At 39.4% G+C, this 19,224-nt stretch overlaps 1 protein-coding gene across 4 annotated transcripts; it reads left to right on the forward strand.

The window, feature by feature from the left end:
- The first annotated feature begins 2,431 nt into the window (after positions 1 to 2,431).
- On the forward strand, positions 2,432 to 18,945 carry CD86 (CD86 molecule). 4 transcript variants are annotated; one of them, XM_054056838.1, is made up of 7 exons: positions 2,502 to 2,610; positions 7,997 to 8,040; positions 8,172 to 8,221; positions 9,510 to 9,851; positions 14,201 to 14,512; positions 16,575 to 16,709; positions 17,513 to 18,945. In XM_054056838.1, the coding sequence occupies exons 3-7, from the start codon at positions 8,176 to 8,178 to the stop codon at positions 17,530 to 17,532; spliced, it is 855 nt and encodes a 284-aa protein (XP_053912813.1). In that variant the 5' UTR covers positions 2,502 to 2,610; positions 7,997 to 8,040; positions 8,172 to 8,175; the 3' UTR covers positions 17,533 to 18,945. The 4 variants fall into 4 exon arrangements, 3 of the variants coding, with proteins under 3 accessions (XP_053912812.1, XP_053912813.1, XP_009555126.2); XR_008448257.1 differs by lacking the exon at positions 2,502 to 2,610 and having other exon boundaries at positions 6,761 to 8,040; positions 17,513 to 17,654; positions 18,426 to 18,945; XM_054056837.1 differs by lacking the exon at positions 7,997 to 8,040 and having other exon boundaries at positions 2,432 to 2,610.
- The last annotated feature ends 279 nt before the right edge of the window (positions 18,946 to 19,224 follow it).

Genomic DNA, 19,224 nt, shown 5'->3' on the forward strand with positions numbered 1-19,224 from the left:
GCTTGGGGCATTTGCTGAGCATGGGGGATGCAGTCTGAGTTGTTCACAGCATTTGCACCTATGCTGTGGGTGGCAGGCATATGTCCATATATGCCTCAGGTAATCTCTTGCACATCATCTTATCATAATATAAATGTCTTGCAGTATCACATTGGCAAGTGCACGCATGCTGCACAGTTGTGAATTTCAGTGAGACTCCACCGGGAAATCTTACAGAGCTGGAATCTTAGCTGCAAGGAAACATCTTTCCAGATATCTGTCAGCTTTTAGGTTTGTGCTGTATTAGAAATATACATAATGTTTAGCATGACCTTGGAGATCTGTTTTCAATCCTTACTTTGTATCTTCATATTGTTTCTCCAATTTCAAGGCTTTTCTTTCATCAACAGACAAAAAAGTAGCTGAATAGTTGCTGAAATTCACTCTTAAACCTGAACTTTCAAGTCCAGTCTGTCTTTCTGTATAATTGCTTACCTTTTCTTCATGCTCTGCCATCAAGTATTTTCCCCCCCCAGCAATCTTAGAGAATGTTCTTATTAACCTCTTCTTAAAAACCTTCTTGTCTACTGCTGTCTCCTAGTTCTATTCTAGAAAATCCCTACCTCTCTGTGGTCTTCTTATGTAATTTTTATGCGTTTCAATTAAAACCTGATCTAGTTTCCCTTTCCTTGCCTACACACTGTCTCTGTGTTGCTCCAAAACTTTTAAATTCTCTTCTGTTTTAACCACAATAGTTTCCTGTTTCAGATGCCACTCAGAAAGTTTTTAAGAGAGAATCACAGGCAATACATCTCAAACTGATCTATCAGCATCAAATATCTATTATTATCAATAACAGTCTAGGCATAGCAAAATTTTCACTGCATAGCAAAATTTTCACTGTGAGTAAGGAATGAAATCCCATCATATCGTGAGTTACTGAGGCTCACACAGAGGGCACTACCTCCTCATCCAGCTGCAACCAGCCTGTCTGGCTGGTGATTTGGCTCAGATGAAAACTGACCTCAATAATTTTGTGTGACATTCAGTATAAATTATGAGACTCTGTAGGCAGAAAGACAAAGAATATTTAGCGTTTCCAATTTGATTACTTCCAGTACAATGATTAGGTCTCATCCATCAATACTTTTGATGACATCTTAGAGCGCAGAGAAGATGCTCCACTCATCTCTGAAAATCCTGTGCTGCTCTGCTGTTTTTCTTGTTAACTACAAGACTAAGCTGCAAGCGTGTAAGAAAACCTGGAGCCTGTAAAAGCCTCTAGGTTTTAGATTGTTGTTGAACTTGTTTGGAAAACACTTAAATTAGATCCAATTAGTTTTTAATCAATCTAGTTCAAGAAATTATTCTTTTGGCTGCTTTCACAGGAAACTTGAAAGCAAATTATAGCTCTTTGATTGCTACAGACTGGAAAAAAAAACTTCCCCATTCTCACTCATAGCAGTGTACTTCTCTATTTTTAATCAGAGATGTTGAGTAGTTTGTCCTGGGCAATGAAAAGCATGTATAGAAGCTGATTTGGAGTTCATTTCTGATAATGTTTAACAGGCAACAGATACAGGATGGATTTTCTCTCCAGACAGCTCTTTCGTTGAATGCCATGTATAAACTGTGATTCAGACAAAAAAGGCTCAGGTGTGAATAATGTTTGATCTAAGGCTGGCAAGCATAACCGCAATCATTAAGTTGGGCTTTTATGAGACTCATTGCATGTTCATAAGCCAACTTAAAACAAATCTTAATGAATTATAAAGCTGCAGGTTTTACTAAACTGGTAGAATCAAAATGAAGTTATGGGGAAAAATCAAATTCCATGTAAATAAATTGGCAGTACAGGAAAATGAAATTATCGATTTATCAAAGAATTATACATACAAATAGACAAACACATAGGCACGACTTCTTTACTTAGTCATATAGCAAAATCAGCTAGAACATGGCAATCATAGCAGCAGTGGTAAAGGTATGGGCTTAAATTTTTCTGATTTCCCATAAATGTTACAGAATCAGTCCTGATATCACTATTCTTACATAATAGTGCATTCAGCTGTATTTTTATTGTGTCATCATATCTTAAATTAACTTGGTGATTGTCAGTAGCAGAGCAGGGAAGGACAGACAGTTTTGTCTAATCTCATTGGGGAAACTTCAGTCTGTGCCAACAAATCTATTTCCCATTCTATTAATATAAGACCTATTTAAGCAAACAAAAGTGAATGGAATTTGCCAGCCATGAAAACTAAGCCTTATTAAAAAAGAGTTATTTCCTTCAGGCAAAATCTAAGCAAAGGTTTTCTTGAAAACTAGAGCTACAAAGAGGCTCAGGGACATTGTGAATAACACTGGCACTTGTGAGAGAATAAACGTGCTTTGAAAGAAGGGGAAATTCAACTTTAAAAGAGGAAGCTTCTTTTGGACAGAGGGTGCTTGCTGTAAGAAGCACTTACGTATTTGTGGTAGGAAAGGGTTGATTTTCTATGATCTGGACTTTCTGCATATGGTGGAAGACAGGCACTGAAGACAAAGGAAAGAGTGAACATTTCTGTTGTCAGGATCCATGCTGGAGCATTTTTCTGCCTCTGAGACACGAAGCCTGGAGAATGAAATAAGGTACTCCCAAGTATTGTAATAATGCTTTCAGTTGAGTGGGTTTGCTTTTTTATTTATCTGTTAATGATTTGAGCAGTTACTGTGGCAAGCCTTTGAAATGCTCCTATAAGCAAGCGAGAATGTGCATTCGTAAAAATATAATTGCTATTAGTGAAGAGACTCCACAGCTGCTCTCTATTTCATTTGAGTCATAGCTGCTAATCACACACATGCCTTATTCCCCGGAGCAAGCTGACCACTCTGTAGCAGACGAGCCAGAGTTCATTCTATAGTGGCATCAGCACATGAATTCCTGGAGCAGGATGTTTAGAATAAGAAACTAGGCAAAAGGACCAAAGTGGATCTGCAGGACATTTTCCAATTACACATTATAAGGGTGGTGATCTTGATTTACACCAGTACATTTGAGAATCACATTCTTTCTTCCTAGCTACTGTAATTCTGGTGGTTGAAGGGAGGGATCCAAAACTAAAAGGCAAACCCTCTTCCTTTAGCTGTGTAAATCAGTTAATGTGCCATGAGGAGCATTGTGAGAAAAGCAGTATGTGTCCCCGGAGTTATTTCTGCACTAGAACTGAGAACAGGAGAGCCTGGCTCAGTTAACTGCAGTTCTGAATATCACATTTTCATTTAATAATTGAGATTTATTTATTGCAAGTAGTTCCTGGTCAGTGATCCTCCTGTTTAAGAAGCAGTATGAGTTTTGTGTCATATTCCCAGCTGGTTTTGAAAGACTTTTATTGAAAATAAAAAGTGTAATACCCGAGGGCTAAACTTACAATGTATTTTATGGCTTGTTAGGTGTGTTTGGGTATACCTTAGAAATCAATTAGTTTCACCATTTTGCATGCAGTACGTATCTTGCCATCGGAGATGCCCTGCAAACTGCTGTTTGAGGTTATGCCTATACTGCATTGTGTAGCCATGCTGCCATTTCCAGACAAAGTGTTGTGTGGAAGCAGGAGGCTCAGAAGAGGGACAACCTGGCAGCGCGCATTTGAATTCCCTCCTCTGTGCAATGACTTTTGAGGAAACTCCAGCAACTGACTTGAATGTTAATCAGCTAGCATCTCTAAATTCTGACCTGTGTGTGAACAGGAGTGCACTCCTACTCTGTTTCATTGCAAAATTGAACCTGTTAGTGTGATCTGGTGAGAAGTGTATCAGGCAATTGCCGCTTCCCAGCTGAGATATTTTCTTGACTAACCTTGAGGGAAGTGTGATGTCGTATCTGTGATGCAGAAGTGGTTCAACCAACTTCCCAATTCTGTGGCCAGGTGTAACTTAGAGTATGGAAAAATATGTCAACCTGACCCGTCCTTTAGGTGGAACTCAGAGTAAACACCATAGCTTATCCCAACAAATGTCTCATTCTGGTTGATGACGTTCTTCTTCTCCAAACTTCCCCCGCAGTTTCACTTGAGTGGAGTACATATTTGTGTCCTATGATTTGTGCAGTGGGACTGTGCATCGTAAGGCAGCCACTGTACTGCCTTTCAGAGATACCTGCCCTTTAGTTGTGGATGAAGAACTTTGCTTGCAGAAACAGTGGAATTATCCATGATCTTTGGACCAAAGGTATTATTTAAATAATTGGTGGTGTTTATTTTTTATTAAAAGAGCAGTTTCTGGATGTTAGAGTAAACTGATCCCAGCATCATAGAAAAAGTCATAATTCCTCTGAAGATCTTAGATATAATAATGGGATGTTGCTGAAAGGACGATAGTAGGGAGGAATAACAAATGCATTCAGAAATCAAAAATTAGGATGGCAGAGGTGGTTTTTTTTGTAATGTAATGATTAAACATGATTGAACAAGAAGCTGACAATTTTAAGATGTACCTTGGAGTAAAAGATTGTTCTAAAAGAGCAACAGAAAAAGTTGGGCAATTATTAAAACAGTGCTGCTTTCTAACTGGAGAAGCACATAGGAAACACAAGTTGCCTGGGCAATGGTATGTTTTTAAAATGGGTCCCATGTTGGATATTTATGCAGTTGTATGGTTTAGTACTTGGGCAGAGGGCATCCTAGAATTCTCTGACCATGCCACATTAAGGAAATTCTCCTAAGTTGTGATTTCCTTTGATAATTCTTATTCAAATTAACCTATCTTTACAACATGGGAGAAGGCTGGTAAATGCATTTTTAGCACAATTTCATTTAGAAGTCTCTAGGATAGCTTTCATGTCAGCGATGGAAAGTCTTAGTCACAGATGTCCTGTCTCCAGGCAGCTCAGAGCACTGCCCATGGAGCTACTCAGTGTTGCACAGGGTGGAAATTTTAGAAAAATTCCCTACACTAGAAAAGTCAAAAGAATAGATTACTAGTTCAGTGGCCAGTTTTGCTTTGAGTTCATCATGAAACATGGGGGAGGAGAGTCTCTCCCCATAGAATAATATGTATTTGATGTAAGAAAATAAATTAATTACACCTAAGAACATGTAAGAAATGAACATTTTGAAAGGAACTCAAGGGCAGTGAAGGAACTTAGGAGTCAAAGAGCACAGATTTGACAAAAGACAAAAGTCTTTCAAGAGATAATGGCTACATCTAAAAATGAAAACAGTAAAAAAGAAAACAAATTAAAAGCCAGGCAAGCATATATGATACAAAGCTCTTTTTTACATGCTGGATTCACATGCTGGATTGAGAGGAACAAGAGACAGAAAGTATAAACCAATCTCAAAATAAGTTGCACAGGGTTTTCTGGCAATTGCTCTGAAAAGCAAAGGGGATGAAGTTGCCTCTTTTTCATGAATGTTGATCTTAAGAGTTCTTCAGGGAAGGAATCCCCTTGTACTCAGCCAAGTGAGAACTGCCTCATGACTTTTCTCAGACTGGTTTGCACCAAACCAAAGCAGTCATGAAGAATAAAGTGCATATACTCATACAGTTTCTTCTCCTTTCAGATATTGGACTGCAGAGATAGTAAATAAAGGGTTGACCGTGACTACTGACTGCATACTGACATAATTTCAATTAATATACTTCTCCATTTTACATCTCCGACATCTACACATGATTTGTAATTGTGAGTCATGGGGACACCTCCAGGAATGGCTGACAAAACCTAAAAAGGCAAGAAAGACACCACAATAGTGCTTGCCTAATTTAGTAAGGGAAAATTATTACCTCCCCATGGACTGACCTCACATTTCTGGATGTCAGAGATAATTTTTAAGCCCTGGGCCTTCAAACCACTCCCATCTCATCCGTTATCACTGGCATTGTGAATAAGTGCCACATCCGCAGCTGGATGCAGCCAGCATGTGAACAGAAAAAACTACACATCCATGCACAGACTGACAATGCTCTGGAGTGGAACAGAGTGCTCATGCACTGGGCCATAGCCAGGAAGAGGGCAGTTTGGTCTGCACCATTAACCAGCTGTGGGTCATACCCTGAAGCAAATTTTGTCTTTCCTCTCTTGTCCTCTTTGACTGCTAAACAATTCTGGGACGTAAACAGACTTCCAATGGCCTGCAGATCTAAAAGAGAATTGAGCACAGAATTTGTATTGAATATGCAAAAGAAATAGTGTAAGCAGCCAAGGTGGAAAGTATGTAATTCTTCCTCCCTTCAGTCTTCTGGACACTGTCTCCAAGGATTTGCATTTGCTGGTTGAAGGCAAATGTAAAAAAAGGGGAAGAAAAGCTGCTGGCAGCACTGAAGTTTTATTGGCCTAATTCATGATTCAGCGACTCTCTATAAATCAGCTCATGTAAGAGAAGCAGCTTGCCACACTCAGTGACCTCCCTCTGTAGGGAATGTGGGTGTACACCCCTCTGGAGACTCACACATCCTTCTTCATGCAGCTATCTCCAGCAACGTGTCTTCTCTGAAAGACAGCAGCCAGGAAACCACACAGGATCTTTGAGACTTCTGTCCTCACAGCTCTGAATCCAACCCATAAAGAAACGCAAGCAGTGTTAGCTGGTGTTTTCACCAGGGTTTTATTTCTGTCTCTCACTCTTAATTTCGGTTCTGGTTTTGGTCTTTGCTGCTGTGAGACTGTAATTGCAAAACATGCCTAGCTATAGCAGTAAACTCTCTACTTCATTCACGTTTCCAGTTGCTAGATTGTTTTATTTTCTCCTCTTACACACCTGCTATAATTTTTTTTTTTTAACTTACCTGGAAGCAAAAATTGTTATTCACAAAAGGGAATGTGACTGCTGAGGAGCTTCTGTAGTTTTCGGTGTCTTGGCATAGGCAATTGTATTTAGACAATCAGCAGTGTGGTTTAATTCAGTGGGCCCCAGCCTAGGAGGAAAACCCCTTGATAGTAGGGTGGCTGGAACAGAGAGAGAATGAACTGCCTACAATAACAGATTCTGCACAAGCCCTCCCTCTTCTTCTGCTACGACGTATGGGATCACAAAGAAAATTATCTATATCCTCTGAGACATTTGGGTTTCTTTCTTTTCTCCTTTCCTAAGAAAAGGCAGGATCAATCTGGTCTAGAAAAAAATATAATTCACAGGTGTGTACATTACAGTACACACAGAAAAAAACATGTCAGCAGACTGAGGGGAATCCTGTACTAGAAGAAGAGACTCTAGCTTCCAGAGACCTGGAATAATAGTAAAGACCAAAGTACACCACCTTAAAATAAAACATGACAAACAATGGGAAACCAACAGGAAGCTGTACTACCAGTCAGGACACCAGACTGTTTTTAAGTAGTGTGAGAACTGAAGAGTTTTCACATCTGCTCCAGCAAAAGAGGATTCTCTGGAGCTGTTTAAAGCGGGAGACAGAAAGACCTTGGCAGGTGTGGTGTGAAGGCTTCTCTCAAATATATAGAAAAGGCACAGGAAAAACCACAAAGGTGCTGCTGAAATTCAAACCAGCAACCACAGGCCAATCAGATGCAGGTGCTGTCCTATCAATAGTGCATAGGAATGACATTTGACTGTTCTCCTGGATTATAGGCCCTTGTACCACATGAACCCAAGCAGCCATTTGTTTTGACCACAAATTATGCGCTGTTTCGCCTCAGCTCTTTAAACCATATATGATTTCTCTTCATTGTCTTTTACTGTCATGAAGGACAAGTTCCTGTTACAAAACTGAAGGTCACACACTTCATCACTTCTGGTAGCTGACATCATTGTGCTGTCTCCTACACCTCTTCCTTCTGTGTCACTTTCTCCTCCCCCCCCACTTTCATTTCCCCCATTTTCTTCCCCACACTGCCAATGGCAAGCATTTTCCCCATTCCTCTTTCCTCCATACCACGCATTTTGGGTGATTGTCCTGTCCTTTGTACCGCGGGGGCTTTGTGTTCCTCCCATGGAGTACCTTGTGTGCACTAATCTTGCACCACATCACCTTCTCTGGAAAACAGAGATCTGTCATGGCATGCTTCTTGTTGTCACAGGCTGTGAAGCCCACAGAAGTCCTTGCACCAGTCCATGGGAAAAGGTGAGATTAACTTTCTCAAGGGTCTCTCTCTTGCTAAAACTTCTTGTTTTACCACTTCTTTGGGACTACTGGAGAAGGTACTGGAGCATTTTCAAACTCTAAGATATTTATTTCATTCTTCCTTCTTACAGCATCATGGAGGTCTGCATATCCTTCCTTTATGCTATGATACTTCTCCCAGGTAACAGACGCATTTTTAATTGTAAAACCTGTTCTGAGTATTTGTGTCCTGCTATGTGAGACCTTCTAATCCACTAAGAAGCTCATTCCTTAGTAGTAATTAATAATTTCTGTTGCACAATCAAGATCATATAGCCTATGTGACACGTATTTAAATTGCATGCAAGGACTCTATAAAATATATAGTAAGTAATTTCTCTTGTCATCTTTATATCTTTACATTATGCTTATTTTATGTTGCTCCTAAATTTTCAATTTAAATCTATCTTTAAAATGTGTGTATATCTCCTCTGTATATCATAGAGCAGAGCAGTATTAAACTGAAAACCGACAGTTTGATATAGGACAACTGGAGTTACAGGCAGATGAGGAGAGAATTTTGCAGTCTGATGCTTTGGAGGAGAAGTCAAAACTTTGCACCAGAAGAAAGACTGTAAATCTTCTCCTCCTTTTGAACGTAGTAGAGGTGTTCATTTGTATCTTCTGGGATGGAAGACTACATTTCTCATTCCAAGAGAAGATGGTCCTCCTGGCCCATTGCCAGCTGTAGTAATGGCTATATGAACTGACAAAAACACGAGAAAAATCATCCCTTATGTAACACAGTTCATGCTTTCTTTGCATGAAGGCATAATTGTGGTTATCGACTATTTCTGTTAACACCACCTGCAACAGAACAGTTTAATTTGACATTTAATCTGTCATTAAACTGTAGATTAATTACAGAACAGTTAAATCTGACATTTAATTTGTTGTTAAGCATTGTATTAATTCTTCAGTGAGACTGAAAGTGTTGACCTGTTTCTGACCTTCTGGTCATATGTACCCTAGACACAACCACCATTTCGCACACAGTGTGCACTTTACTTTTTCTTCAAAGCTGCAATGCTGTGTTATTTTGTTAGGAGAATGAACTCAACTTTTTAAAAAGAAATTGTGCAACTATCACCTTTGTGGCAGAATTTCACTATGTTCAGGATGCTAGGTACAAAAATGTTTTGAACCTTTTGCCTCCATGTAAATCTTCTAAAATAGAGATACTCACAACCTCTGTGGTAGGCCTTCCTTGGAAAGTAAAATATAGGAGGAAAAAGAAGAAACAGTTTTATGACCTAAGCTCCACAAGACTAACTGAGTCAGTTTGAAGAAGTATGTGTCCTGTCATACCTAGTGGGTGAATTTGTGTCGAAATGCTGGCGGGCTTATTGCTACTGTCGTTAAATGTGCAAATACTTGGTGTTCTTTTGTAGCTGATGGAAATCTTAATTTCTTCTCTCTCTTTGTTGAAGGTATTGCTGCCAGTGTGCATCAGGTGAAGTCATTTCTCAATCACACTGCATACCTATCCTGCTATTTTCCAAACTCTCAGAAAACTGACTTAAAGGATTTAAGAGTTTTTTGGCAAAAAGACACTGTTGAAGTGGTGCACGAAGTATACTATGGCCAAGAAAAACATGATAACCTTAGTCCTAAATATATAAATCGCACCAAGATGGATATGGACAAATGGACCTTGCAGTTGCTAAATGCAGGAGTTATGGATGAGGGACAGTATAAATGTATTATACAGCACAGAGATAAAGGCTCGCCAAAGGTCATACACACGTCTGAGTGCTTACTGCGCATTATTGGTAAGTCATCTCTTCTAGCTGTCTCAGGTTTTTTTTCCTTTGGGGGGAGGGGTCTATGTCAATTTGTTCATTCCAGAAATGTAGAAATATGGCTGTCCATAAGCCACTGAAGATGTATCTGTACTGCAGTAGAATTTCTAAAGATAGTTAAAAGCATTCTCAATGGAAAATCCTCAGCTCTGAATGTACACAGGTGGAAACAATCAGAAGCAGAAAATGAGGCAATAATTTGCTCAATATTGCATCGTTCCTGATTCCCACCCTGTCATACTTCCCTGTGAAAACCATTCCGGCTTCTTCCTATTGCCTCCTGCAAGTTTTGTGGCTCTTAGGACTCTGGAAAATACACTTCTTTACTTGCATCTGATGCACTGCCTCCTATTAAAAGCAATAGGAAATAGCATTGTTGATGGTAAATTACAATTGAAACGTAACAAGATTTCTACAAACACACGGCTGTTTTATGATGATATAAATTGCAGGGAGAATAAGAAAAGAGCAGCTTATATGTGGAGGGGCAGAAATTCATATGCTTAGTTAAAGTAAGACTGAAAATATCTGAAGAAAAAATGCAGGCATTTCTGAGATTCAGCCTGATTTCTTGCATGTTATCAGAGGAAAAAGCAAAATCTTTTAACAAGGGAAAAGGGTTCAGTAAGGAAGCAATCTTTCCTAATATATTCTAATATTTTTAGTAATTCCAAATATATTTTCCTAATGCTTTTCTATTTCAAGCTGCTCTGCTAGTAACTTTTGTCGGTATGCCTATGTTCTCTCTTCCACTATGATAGTGCTAGTAATGAATAATAATAGGTTCTAACTTCCACTGGTATTTTCAGGCTTCAAAACTGCTTCAAAAGAGAACAGGCCATGTGTAACAGCAGCCAAAAATGAAGTACCAGGACATCTGAGCCTATTTAGCTTTGTGCTACCAGCAAGCGTTTCCTCAATTCAGAGATAGAAACCTAGATTGTTAATTTTGATTCTCCCAGAATCTACTTGGCAAGTATTTTCAGCAAAGTTTTAGAACTCAGAAATTTATAATGCATACTTAGTATCAAGGTCCCTAATTTGAGAGATGCTTAGCATCAACCATTCAGTTAATTCAAGCAGTTAAATTAGCTTAGCCAACATCTGAGCAACACGTTACAGAAGTCTCACATTTAGGCACTAAATTCTCCCAGATCTTTAAGGTTTAGCTTCAGGAAGACTGTTTTAAACTATTTGCTGCTGTGTTCCTTCCAAATGACTCTGTTCAATAAGCTTCTAAAGGAAGGAGCAGTATAAAATCATATTTTATTAAAACAAAACTTAAAAATAATTAGAAGAAAAATGCAAATGTTGAAATGTACTTGTGCTTACCTACTGTTTCTTAATTAGAATCTCATATCATACATGGAGATGCTTTGTATTCTGGCATGTCACACTTAAAATGGACATAAGAAAGACTGGGAGCTGTACAAGAATGATAGGGCAGCCCTATAAAGCTATATGGACCACTTGGTGACCAAGCCCATTCAGAAATATTGAAGTACCTTCTAATACAGTTTACATGTGTTATTTATATGTATTGCACCGGGAAAAAATATATAGATATATGTATATTATATGTATTGTGTACAGCCATGGTGATTTATACAAGAACAACAAACACATAATTTTCAAGAAAGAAAGAAAGGCCATTGGAATGATTTGGCTCTTAAAATAGGCAAGGCAGAGACCGTGGTGACAAGCAGCTTAACTGGAAATTCTGCTGCTATAGTGTGGCTCTAGTGCATCCTTTGCATGGATCAATATGGGAAGTAGGTGAGGCTAGGAAAGCTATTTTAAAATATACGCTGTACAAACAACTGGGAGTGAAACTGATGTCAGAATAGGCTTAATAGTTTGTCCTGATTTTAAGGGTGATATTGGAAAACTTAAAAGTGTGCAGAAAAGCTCTATGAAAGACATCTGAAAGCTGGAAAAAAACCAGAGTCCAACTACAGAGATTGAAAGATCGATCTAATTACCTTATAACACAGAAGACTGAAAAAAGTCTAATTTTCAGAGTGTGGGAACCTGAAAGACATCTAAACTACTGGATAATATGAAAAAAAATGCTAATCAATTCAGTGAAGACATAAAAACAGTCAGTGGCTGGAAGCAAGTGAGAAGTAAGGCACGTTGTCACTTTAGAAAATAGAACAAAGTCAGGTAGGATGATTAAGCCATTGAGAAAACTATTAAGGCCTAGATAGGTCTGCTGTCTATTGAGGTATTTAATTTGAAGTCCATAGCCGTTTTGGAAGCCATGTTCTGTTTACATACAAAAGACATCCTGAAACACACTTTTCTGTTTACAGTCTAAAGTTCACACATGCGGCCCACACTCTGCATGCAACCAACATAACTTTTCAGCAAATTCAGGTTCCAGAAGCCATAAAGACAGAAGTGCTTTGAGCAGGTATACTCCACTATTTTCACTTGTTAACTACCAACAAGATTGAAACTCTTAAGTCATTTGGGTGATTTGGCAAGTTTCACAGACATGGATTACATTCCTGCCCCCCCTATTAAATGCCAAGGAGAGAATAAATATGGTAGACCAGAGGCTGGAGTGAGCAGTCAGCTATGCAAGTCAGACCTTGTGGAGAAAGAGAAAGTTTGAGCTCTCCTGAGAGACAACTACATTTTGGGGTGTGAAAAAAATGGGACCTTTTCCATTTTGAATTCACAGCCGTGGACTCTTGGAGATTTGAGTGACTGAGCTAAATTCTTCTCTCTGTGTGTTGGCATATAGCAAATAAAGGCAACATCAAATTCCTTCATCCATCCATATTAAGAGTTCACTGGGGCAAGCATTAGAGCCTGGATTAAACACACTGAGTGCATGTGCAGAAAAATCAGACACTCTTAGACTCATATTTTTCTAAGAATCCTTTTCCCCTTCTCCAATATTCCTCCATATTGTCTTTAGTTCTATTTGCATTAAAATAATGAAGTATTTTCAATGAAGCCTTTAATCTGTTCAGTCTTTTCTTGGGTTTTGTTGGTTTTGTTGTTGTTTTTAACTTGCTGCAGGCCAACATGCAATTAGTATATCTATACTCTCTCCTCCTCCTTTTCCATTATAGTCCACTATAACTACTATGACCTTTTAACCAAACAAATTCTAGTTGACAATCTTGGGGAGATTATTTAACAGAGAGTATCAGTGAAAAACTTCCATTTATCATTAATATTTTATGTTTAAACCATTCTTTCCAATCCTGTTTCACTAATCATTTCTTTCTCGGGAAACTTGACTTTTTTAAAGCAACAGGTATGTTTTTTATTGACTGGGATGAGTATCCAATGACATAAAGTAAAAAAAACTTGTACCATAGTCACTTCCACATAAAATGTCAAGCTAAAGGAGGCCTACTAGGACTGGAGGACCTTCCCTACAAGGACAGGCTGAGAGAGTTGGGCTTGTTCAGCCTGGAGAAGAGAAGGCTCAGAGGAGATCTTTTAGCGACCTTCCAGTACCTGAAGGGAAAGCTGGGGAGGGACTGTTCATAAAGGCTTGTGGTGATAGGACGAGGGGGAACAGGTACAAACTGGAGAGGGTCAGATTTAGACTGGACATTAGGAAGAATTTCTTCACTATGAGAGTGGTGAGACACTGGCACAGGTTGCCCAGGGAGGTTGTGGCTGCCCCATCCCTGGAGGTGTTCAAGGCCAGGTTGGATGGGGTGTTGGGCAGCCTGATCTAGTGTGATGTCCCTGCCCATGGCAGGGGGGTGGAACTGGGTGATCTTTAAGGTCCCTTCCAATCCTAACTATTCTATGATACTATGATTCTACTATCAAGTAAAGATGAGTGAATTACTTTATTAGCTGCAAGAAGATTACTCATAATACCAACAGACACCAAGGACACTTCTACCTATGCCAGCACTGGACCTCCAAATTACCCCATGCAAAGTCTCTTGGATGATTTCTTTCTCTGCATTCCACAGTAAAAAATTTGTGGGTTTCCCCTTACCTAATAAGGAGGTCAAGAGTAGGCAGCACTGTGTCCCATTCTCATTTTGTACTTAAGCACAGGTTTGATTATTCCGGTGTCAGTGGATCTAAAGGAGGTGGGAAAGACAGAGGCCCATTGTCTGGCTGACCAGACTTAAATCCTTGAAATACCCTGTGGACAAGGAGCAGCAAGTCTGCATGTACACCAAAACCATAATAAACCCTTTTTGGCACTCCTATTGTTTTCCTGGGAAATTTGTTTAGACCTGCTTCTGTCAGAAAGTCTTTAATAATGGTCAGGAACTGTCACAAGATGTGATATGTCTGACTCATGATGCTTTCTCTCTGGTCTATTTCAGCCAACTATAGTCAACCTGAGATAGAATGGCTGCACAGTGGGGAACTAAAGCCCAACGAACCCTTGAATCTTTCCTGTTCTTCCAGCGGAGGTTATCCAAAGCCCAAGCAGATGACTTGGTTGATTTCACACAAAAACACAACAGAAGGGGCTATGGGTCACACGGATGTCTCACAAGACGCTGTAACAAAGCTGTACAGTGTTACCAGCCAGCTGAATATCACAGTTCCTACAAACACTCTCACTAATATTAGCTGCTTGCTTCACCTTGGAGAGCAGCTGGGGAGCCTTGTCTCAGTGCCACTAAGCATAGGTGAGTCTCCACTTGCCCATTCTGACTGTTGCCCAGGCAGGAGCAGGGTACACTGCAGTAGATCTGGTCACAGATAGCAGCACAGTCAAGGCAGGGAATAAAGCCTAAGTAGTAGTAGGAGTTAGTTACGAGGGTTGGATGGTCTGCACCCTGTTCAACAGCTACAGCCACCAAATTTGCTCTCCTTTCCCTGTGGAAAGTCTTACTAGAGCAAGGAGAGGGCACAGAGAAGGAATGCTACTGCTATGCAGTCCAGAACACAGTCGTGTTCATCACCTCCCTAGATGTTGCTGCAGTAGCAAAAAAACAACCTGGATTTCTGGATTAGGTGGCAACAGGTCTCTGAAGAGAGAGGTTAAGAGAGGTCTCTGTTAAGAGAGGTTACCACTTCACAGAATCAGAGAACTGTTGATGTTGAAAGAGGTATCTGTAGATCATCTAGTTCAGTCAAAGCAGGGTCAACAGGTAGTGCCAGGCCTTATCCAGTTGAGTTTTAAATATCTCCCAGGACAGAGATTCCTTCACCTCTCTCAGCTCAAACATGGTGTTTGACCACCATGAAAGTGAAAAAGTTTTTGTCTGACGTTTAGGTGGTGCCTAAGCCACTATTTTTAATCATTTCCTAAAGACAGGCAGAAGGCTAAGCAGAAGATTCCCTTAGACCAGATTTGGCTCACAAACTGCCAGAGAGACTGTGCTGAGTTTAACACTAAAGGCCATGAAATCTTGACTAGTCTTAGAAGCATTACTGGTAGTGTTCATGACACTTGGCAGAATGAAGTACACATTCCAAAATTCTATTAGGGGATTTTTTTTTTTCTCTAGGTTTGTGTCTTTTTTCACACACCTCTTGTAAGAAGAAGCTGAGAGCTCGAGTTCCAATATTATTTTAGTGTTGGATTATCTCAGGGTTCACATCCTTTAAACTAAAGCCATATTTTATTTATCTCCTGGGGTAGGTAAATATCCTTGAACGTATTTTTGTTCATAAGCTATGGCACAAATGAATCACAATAAAGAAAATTCCCACATGGCTTGCATATGTCTCTTTTAGGCAACATTGAAGGTGGAGAGCTGGGCTTCAACCGACAGGAACAGGGAGCCAAGGGGGAAAGGTAGCGTTGCAGGAAAGCCCACTAGGGTAGTACAGGCATGCACCTTACTACTGCATGTGAAAAAGAACCTTGTCACTCATTCTGAAACAAGCTTCACAGGGTAGTTTTCTTCATATAAATTTAGTTAAAGGGTTAAGCCATCAATGCCAGATATGGCAAAATGCCTCTGATGTCCTCTCATTCCAGGATTTTAAAATAGTACTAAACTGCAACACAGAATTCTTCTGAGGTTTGCACAGCTCTGCGTGTTGCTCACGAGTGTTAACATAGCTATATTAGCTATAGTACTGCATCCTCCTCTTCCCTGTTCAATTATTCCTCTCTCCTCCCTGACTTTATAAAATTAGCCACCTGATAAGTAGTGGTGATGGGTAAGAAGCTAGGAACTCCACATAAACAAAACCTTTGTTTGGCAATAATTGAAGCTCTATCAGTTGCCAACGCTAGCAACCAAAACCTCAAAAACACAATAACCAGAAACAGAGGGAAACTCCTTTGCATTCCCTGCTACTTTCACATCCCTGTAGGCATTTATTAGGCTTTGATCATAATTTCCAACAGATACCAAGATATCCCAAATCCCAACAGATATCCCAAATTCTTCAAACTTATACAGTACCACAGAGTAGCAGCAGAATAGTAGCAGCCTCCGAGGCTCTTGTATTAATTAATTTGCTGATCTCTCACGTTATCCAAACTTCAGAAAGTATACTTTGCCTTATTGTCATCAAAGTGGCTGTTAAGACTTGGTAGTTTCACTAGTTATTGAAAATGGAAATAAAGCAACGTGGGTAGTGATCTATTGACACTATTAAAGCACCAAAAAAGCAAAGGATGCTGAGGGCTTTTCCCTAAGCTTCTAATTCACATAACTTTGGGACAGGCTTAAGCTAATTGTCACCAAATTAAATATTTGCTGTGTGTATCTCCTCTGTTTTCTTATTCAGAGATACAAGTGAAAGAAATGGAGCAAGTGAAAATAAATTTCTTTGGCCCACTTATAGCTGTGACTATAATCATCATACTTCTTCTGGGTTTTGTGATATTGAAGAAGAACAGAAGTATCTCATCTACCAATCAGAGTAAGTTATTACTTCTAAGCTTCAGCTCTACTGTCCTCAAGTCACAGGTTTTGCTCTTTGTAATCATCCCTTCACCCGCTGAAAGAAAGTTAGATTTCACGCTGGACTTCAGCTAAACTTCCTTGGACAATTTAGTTCCTGCAACAACTTAGTCTGTCCAGCAGTAAGTCAAAATATCTTTCTGCTGTCTTGTTCTGGGATCCTAAATTGTGATAACTACTCCCTCTTCTCTGTGAGACTGCCATGGCACCAGCTTACCACTTTTTTCCGGCAGTTTCTTCCTTTTTTATTTCTGGTTTATTGGTAGATTTGGCTCCAAAACCATTGAACTGTATAAACCTTTCTGTCGATCACCATTTATAAGAAAGCTGGAGTTGCAAGAGAGATGAGATGAGATGAGGCTTCCATCAAGTGCAAGTATCTCTGTCATCACAGAGTTGAAGGATCCAAGGCATTGCTCCTACCACAGGCCATCCAATGCTGGACTGGAAGAATCATCTTGTACTGAGAACAGAATTTGATCTCTGCATCGCATTTCTCCATTTTGTTCCAACACTAGGTCTTAGCAGTCCAGGGTTTATCCCGCACTGAAAGGATCTTCATGCTGACATAAGAGCCTACCCTTCCTTGTAGCAAGAGGAAAATGCATTCCTCACAGTCAGTCCTGTTTCTTTAAACAGCCAAGGGTCCTGAGCCCCACCTCATTCTTTTTCTAAATCCTGAGATAACTGACTGTTTACTGTCAACTCCTTTTCAGCTCCTATTTCCCGTGTTTCTGTAAATCACATTTTCATCTATTTTAGGTGTCAGCCTAGAAGTCTAGAAGATACCCAACTTGAAACTGAGGCCATCAGCCAGACTGCTGACTGTGAGCCATTTCTGCACGTAGCAAGGCTTGAGGGCTCATGTTCTTAGATGTCCTGCCAGAACAAGAATCCTCCCCAGGTACCCTACAGAACAACATGCAACACTTTTGTCTGATGGCTGAAATCCACTCTCCAGTGTTTAATGCTTTTAGTTTTGTTCCAGAATGATAGTAAATACGATGCTCTGCCTATCTGCGTGACTTTTTTTGCTGTATCTTACATTATGCACTGTGACATTGTAAAATTCTGAGGATCAATGAAGAAAGCAGAGCTGTGTGGGTTACAGAAGAGAATGTCTCAGAAATAGAAGGAGTTAGGCCACAATCTGTGATTCATAACCATTATTGGAAATATGGTCAGAGGCAGATTATTAATCACAAGCCATAAATGCTTTTGGCACAGCCAATGTGACTTTGTACCAGTAACTTTCTTGTAAAGTTCCACAGCAGAAAGAGGAACTTGAGGGCACTTCACAATTTCTCACAACATGAGAGAAATCATACAATTCCTATCAGGGATTTGAAACTAGAAATCACCTGAAAGAAAGACATGCTTTAATAGTAATTTCTGTTTATCTTATTTGGTTTTTTACTACCATCCATGCTTAATATGCCCAGACAGTTAGTACCTCAACGCTTTGTTCTTTCTCTATGCTGACTGGATGCTGTAATAGTTGTTTGGGTGGATGCAGGGATAGAAAATGAAAGCATGAGGTATTACATATATGTGTATAAACCTAAACATATGAAATTAAACTAAGCAGCTAATGGGTACATATTATATAAGTAGGACACATTCTGATTTGGTTGTATATGTTCTCCCTTTTAAAAATATTCCTTCAAACTTTAAGGACAGATCAATCTGTACTCTCTGGTACGCTCGGCTACAGGAAGATTCTCTCTTTCACTCGGAATGTTCCTGTTACCCAATCTTGAAGGATCTCTGCACTTTATATTCTTCAACAGCACTGACATCTTTCTGGAGGAAGAATACAGCAGAATTGAGACAAAATTCTTCTGAAGTCTTGATTGTTTGTAGGTCTGACATTTTCAGCAAGGGCAGGGATATTAGCATCACATTATCAAGACAAATTTCAGCTCAAAATTGCAGTCTGTGGACTCTACAATTCTCTACAGTTTCTGCTGAGTACAAATATTCTTTTCGGTTAAATAATTCTGTAAGTTGCTAGATTCCACCTCAATTTTTACCCCATTTTCAAGTGTGTGAAAGAATGTACGTGTCCTTTTGAGTTAGCTAAACCGTTTGGGAGTCAGTTTATTAAGCTGTTACACTTAACATTCCAAATATTTTCATTCAGATTAATATAATTCAGATTTAATTAAAATTTAATGGTTTTATTTTTATGTAAAAGTTTATATTTGCTAGCAAACTTATTTAATGACATTAAAATATATTTCTTTTTCTGTGTTGGTGTTTTATTCTCCAGCCATTAAAGCAAAATATTAGGGAATAGCCACATTCGGTGTTCTCAGGGAGAAAAAACACTCCCAGAATTATTTCTCAGAAGCAAATGAATAAAAAAGGTATTGCTGCAATGACCAAGAATGGCACAATTGAAGGTTTCATAATGTTCATTCATGAAGCTGGCTATATGTGTCTGTATACCTCCTTGATTTATTGACCCATAC

This window comes from Cuculus canorus, chromosome 1 (assembly GCF_017976375.1).
Source record: "Cuculus canorus isolate bCucCan1 chromosome 1, bCucCan1.pri, whole genome shotgun sequence".
Taxonomy (NCBI): Eukaryota; Metazoa; Chordata; class Aves; order Cuculiformes; family Cuculidae; genus Cuculus; species Cuculus canorus.

What these genes read in the sequence shown, in the direction of transcription:
- CD86 (XM_009556831.2), top strand. Translation starts at nt 7,973, where the DNA reads ATGGCATGCTTCTTGTTGTCACAGGCTGTGAAGCCCACAGAAGTCCTT. An exon ending in CTCAGTGCCACTAAGCATAG is followed by an intron (nt 14,513 to 16,574) that starts GTGAGTCTCCAC and finishes TTTCTTATTCAG; the next exon opens with AGATACAAGTGAAAGAAATG. An exon ending in TATCTCATCTACCAATCAGA is followed by an intron (nt 16,710 to 17,512) that starts GTAAGTTATTAC and finishes CATCTATTTTAG; the next exon opens with GTGTCAGCCTAGAAGTCTAG.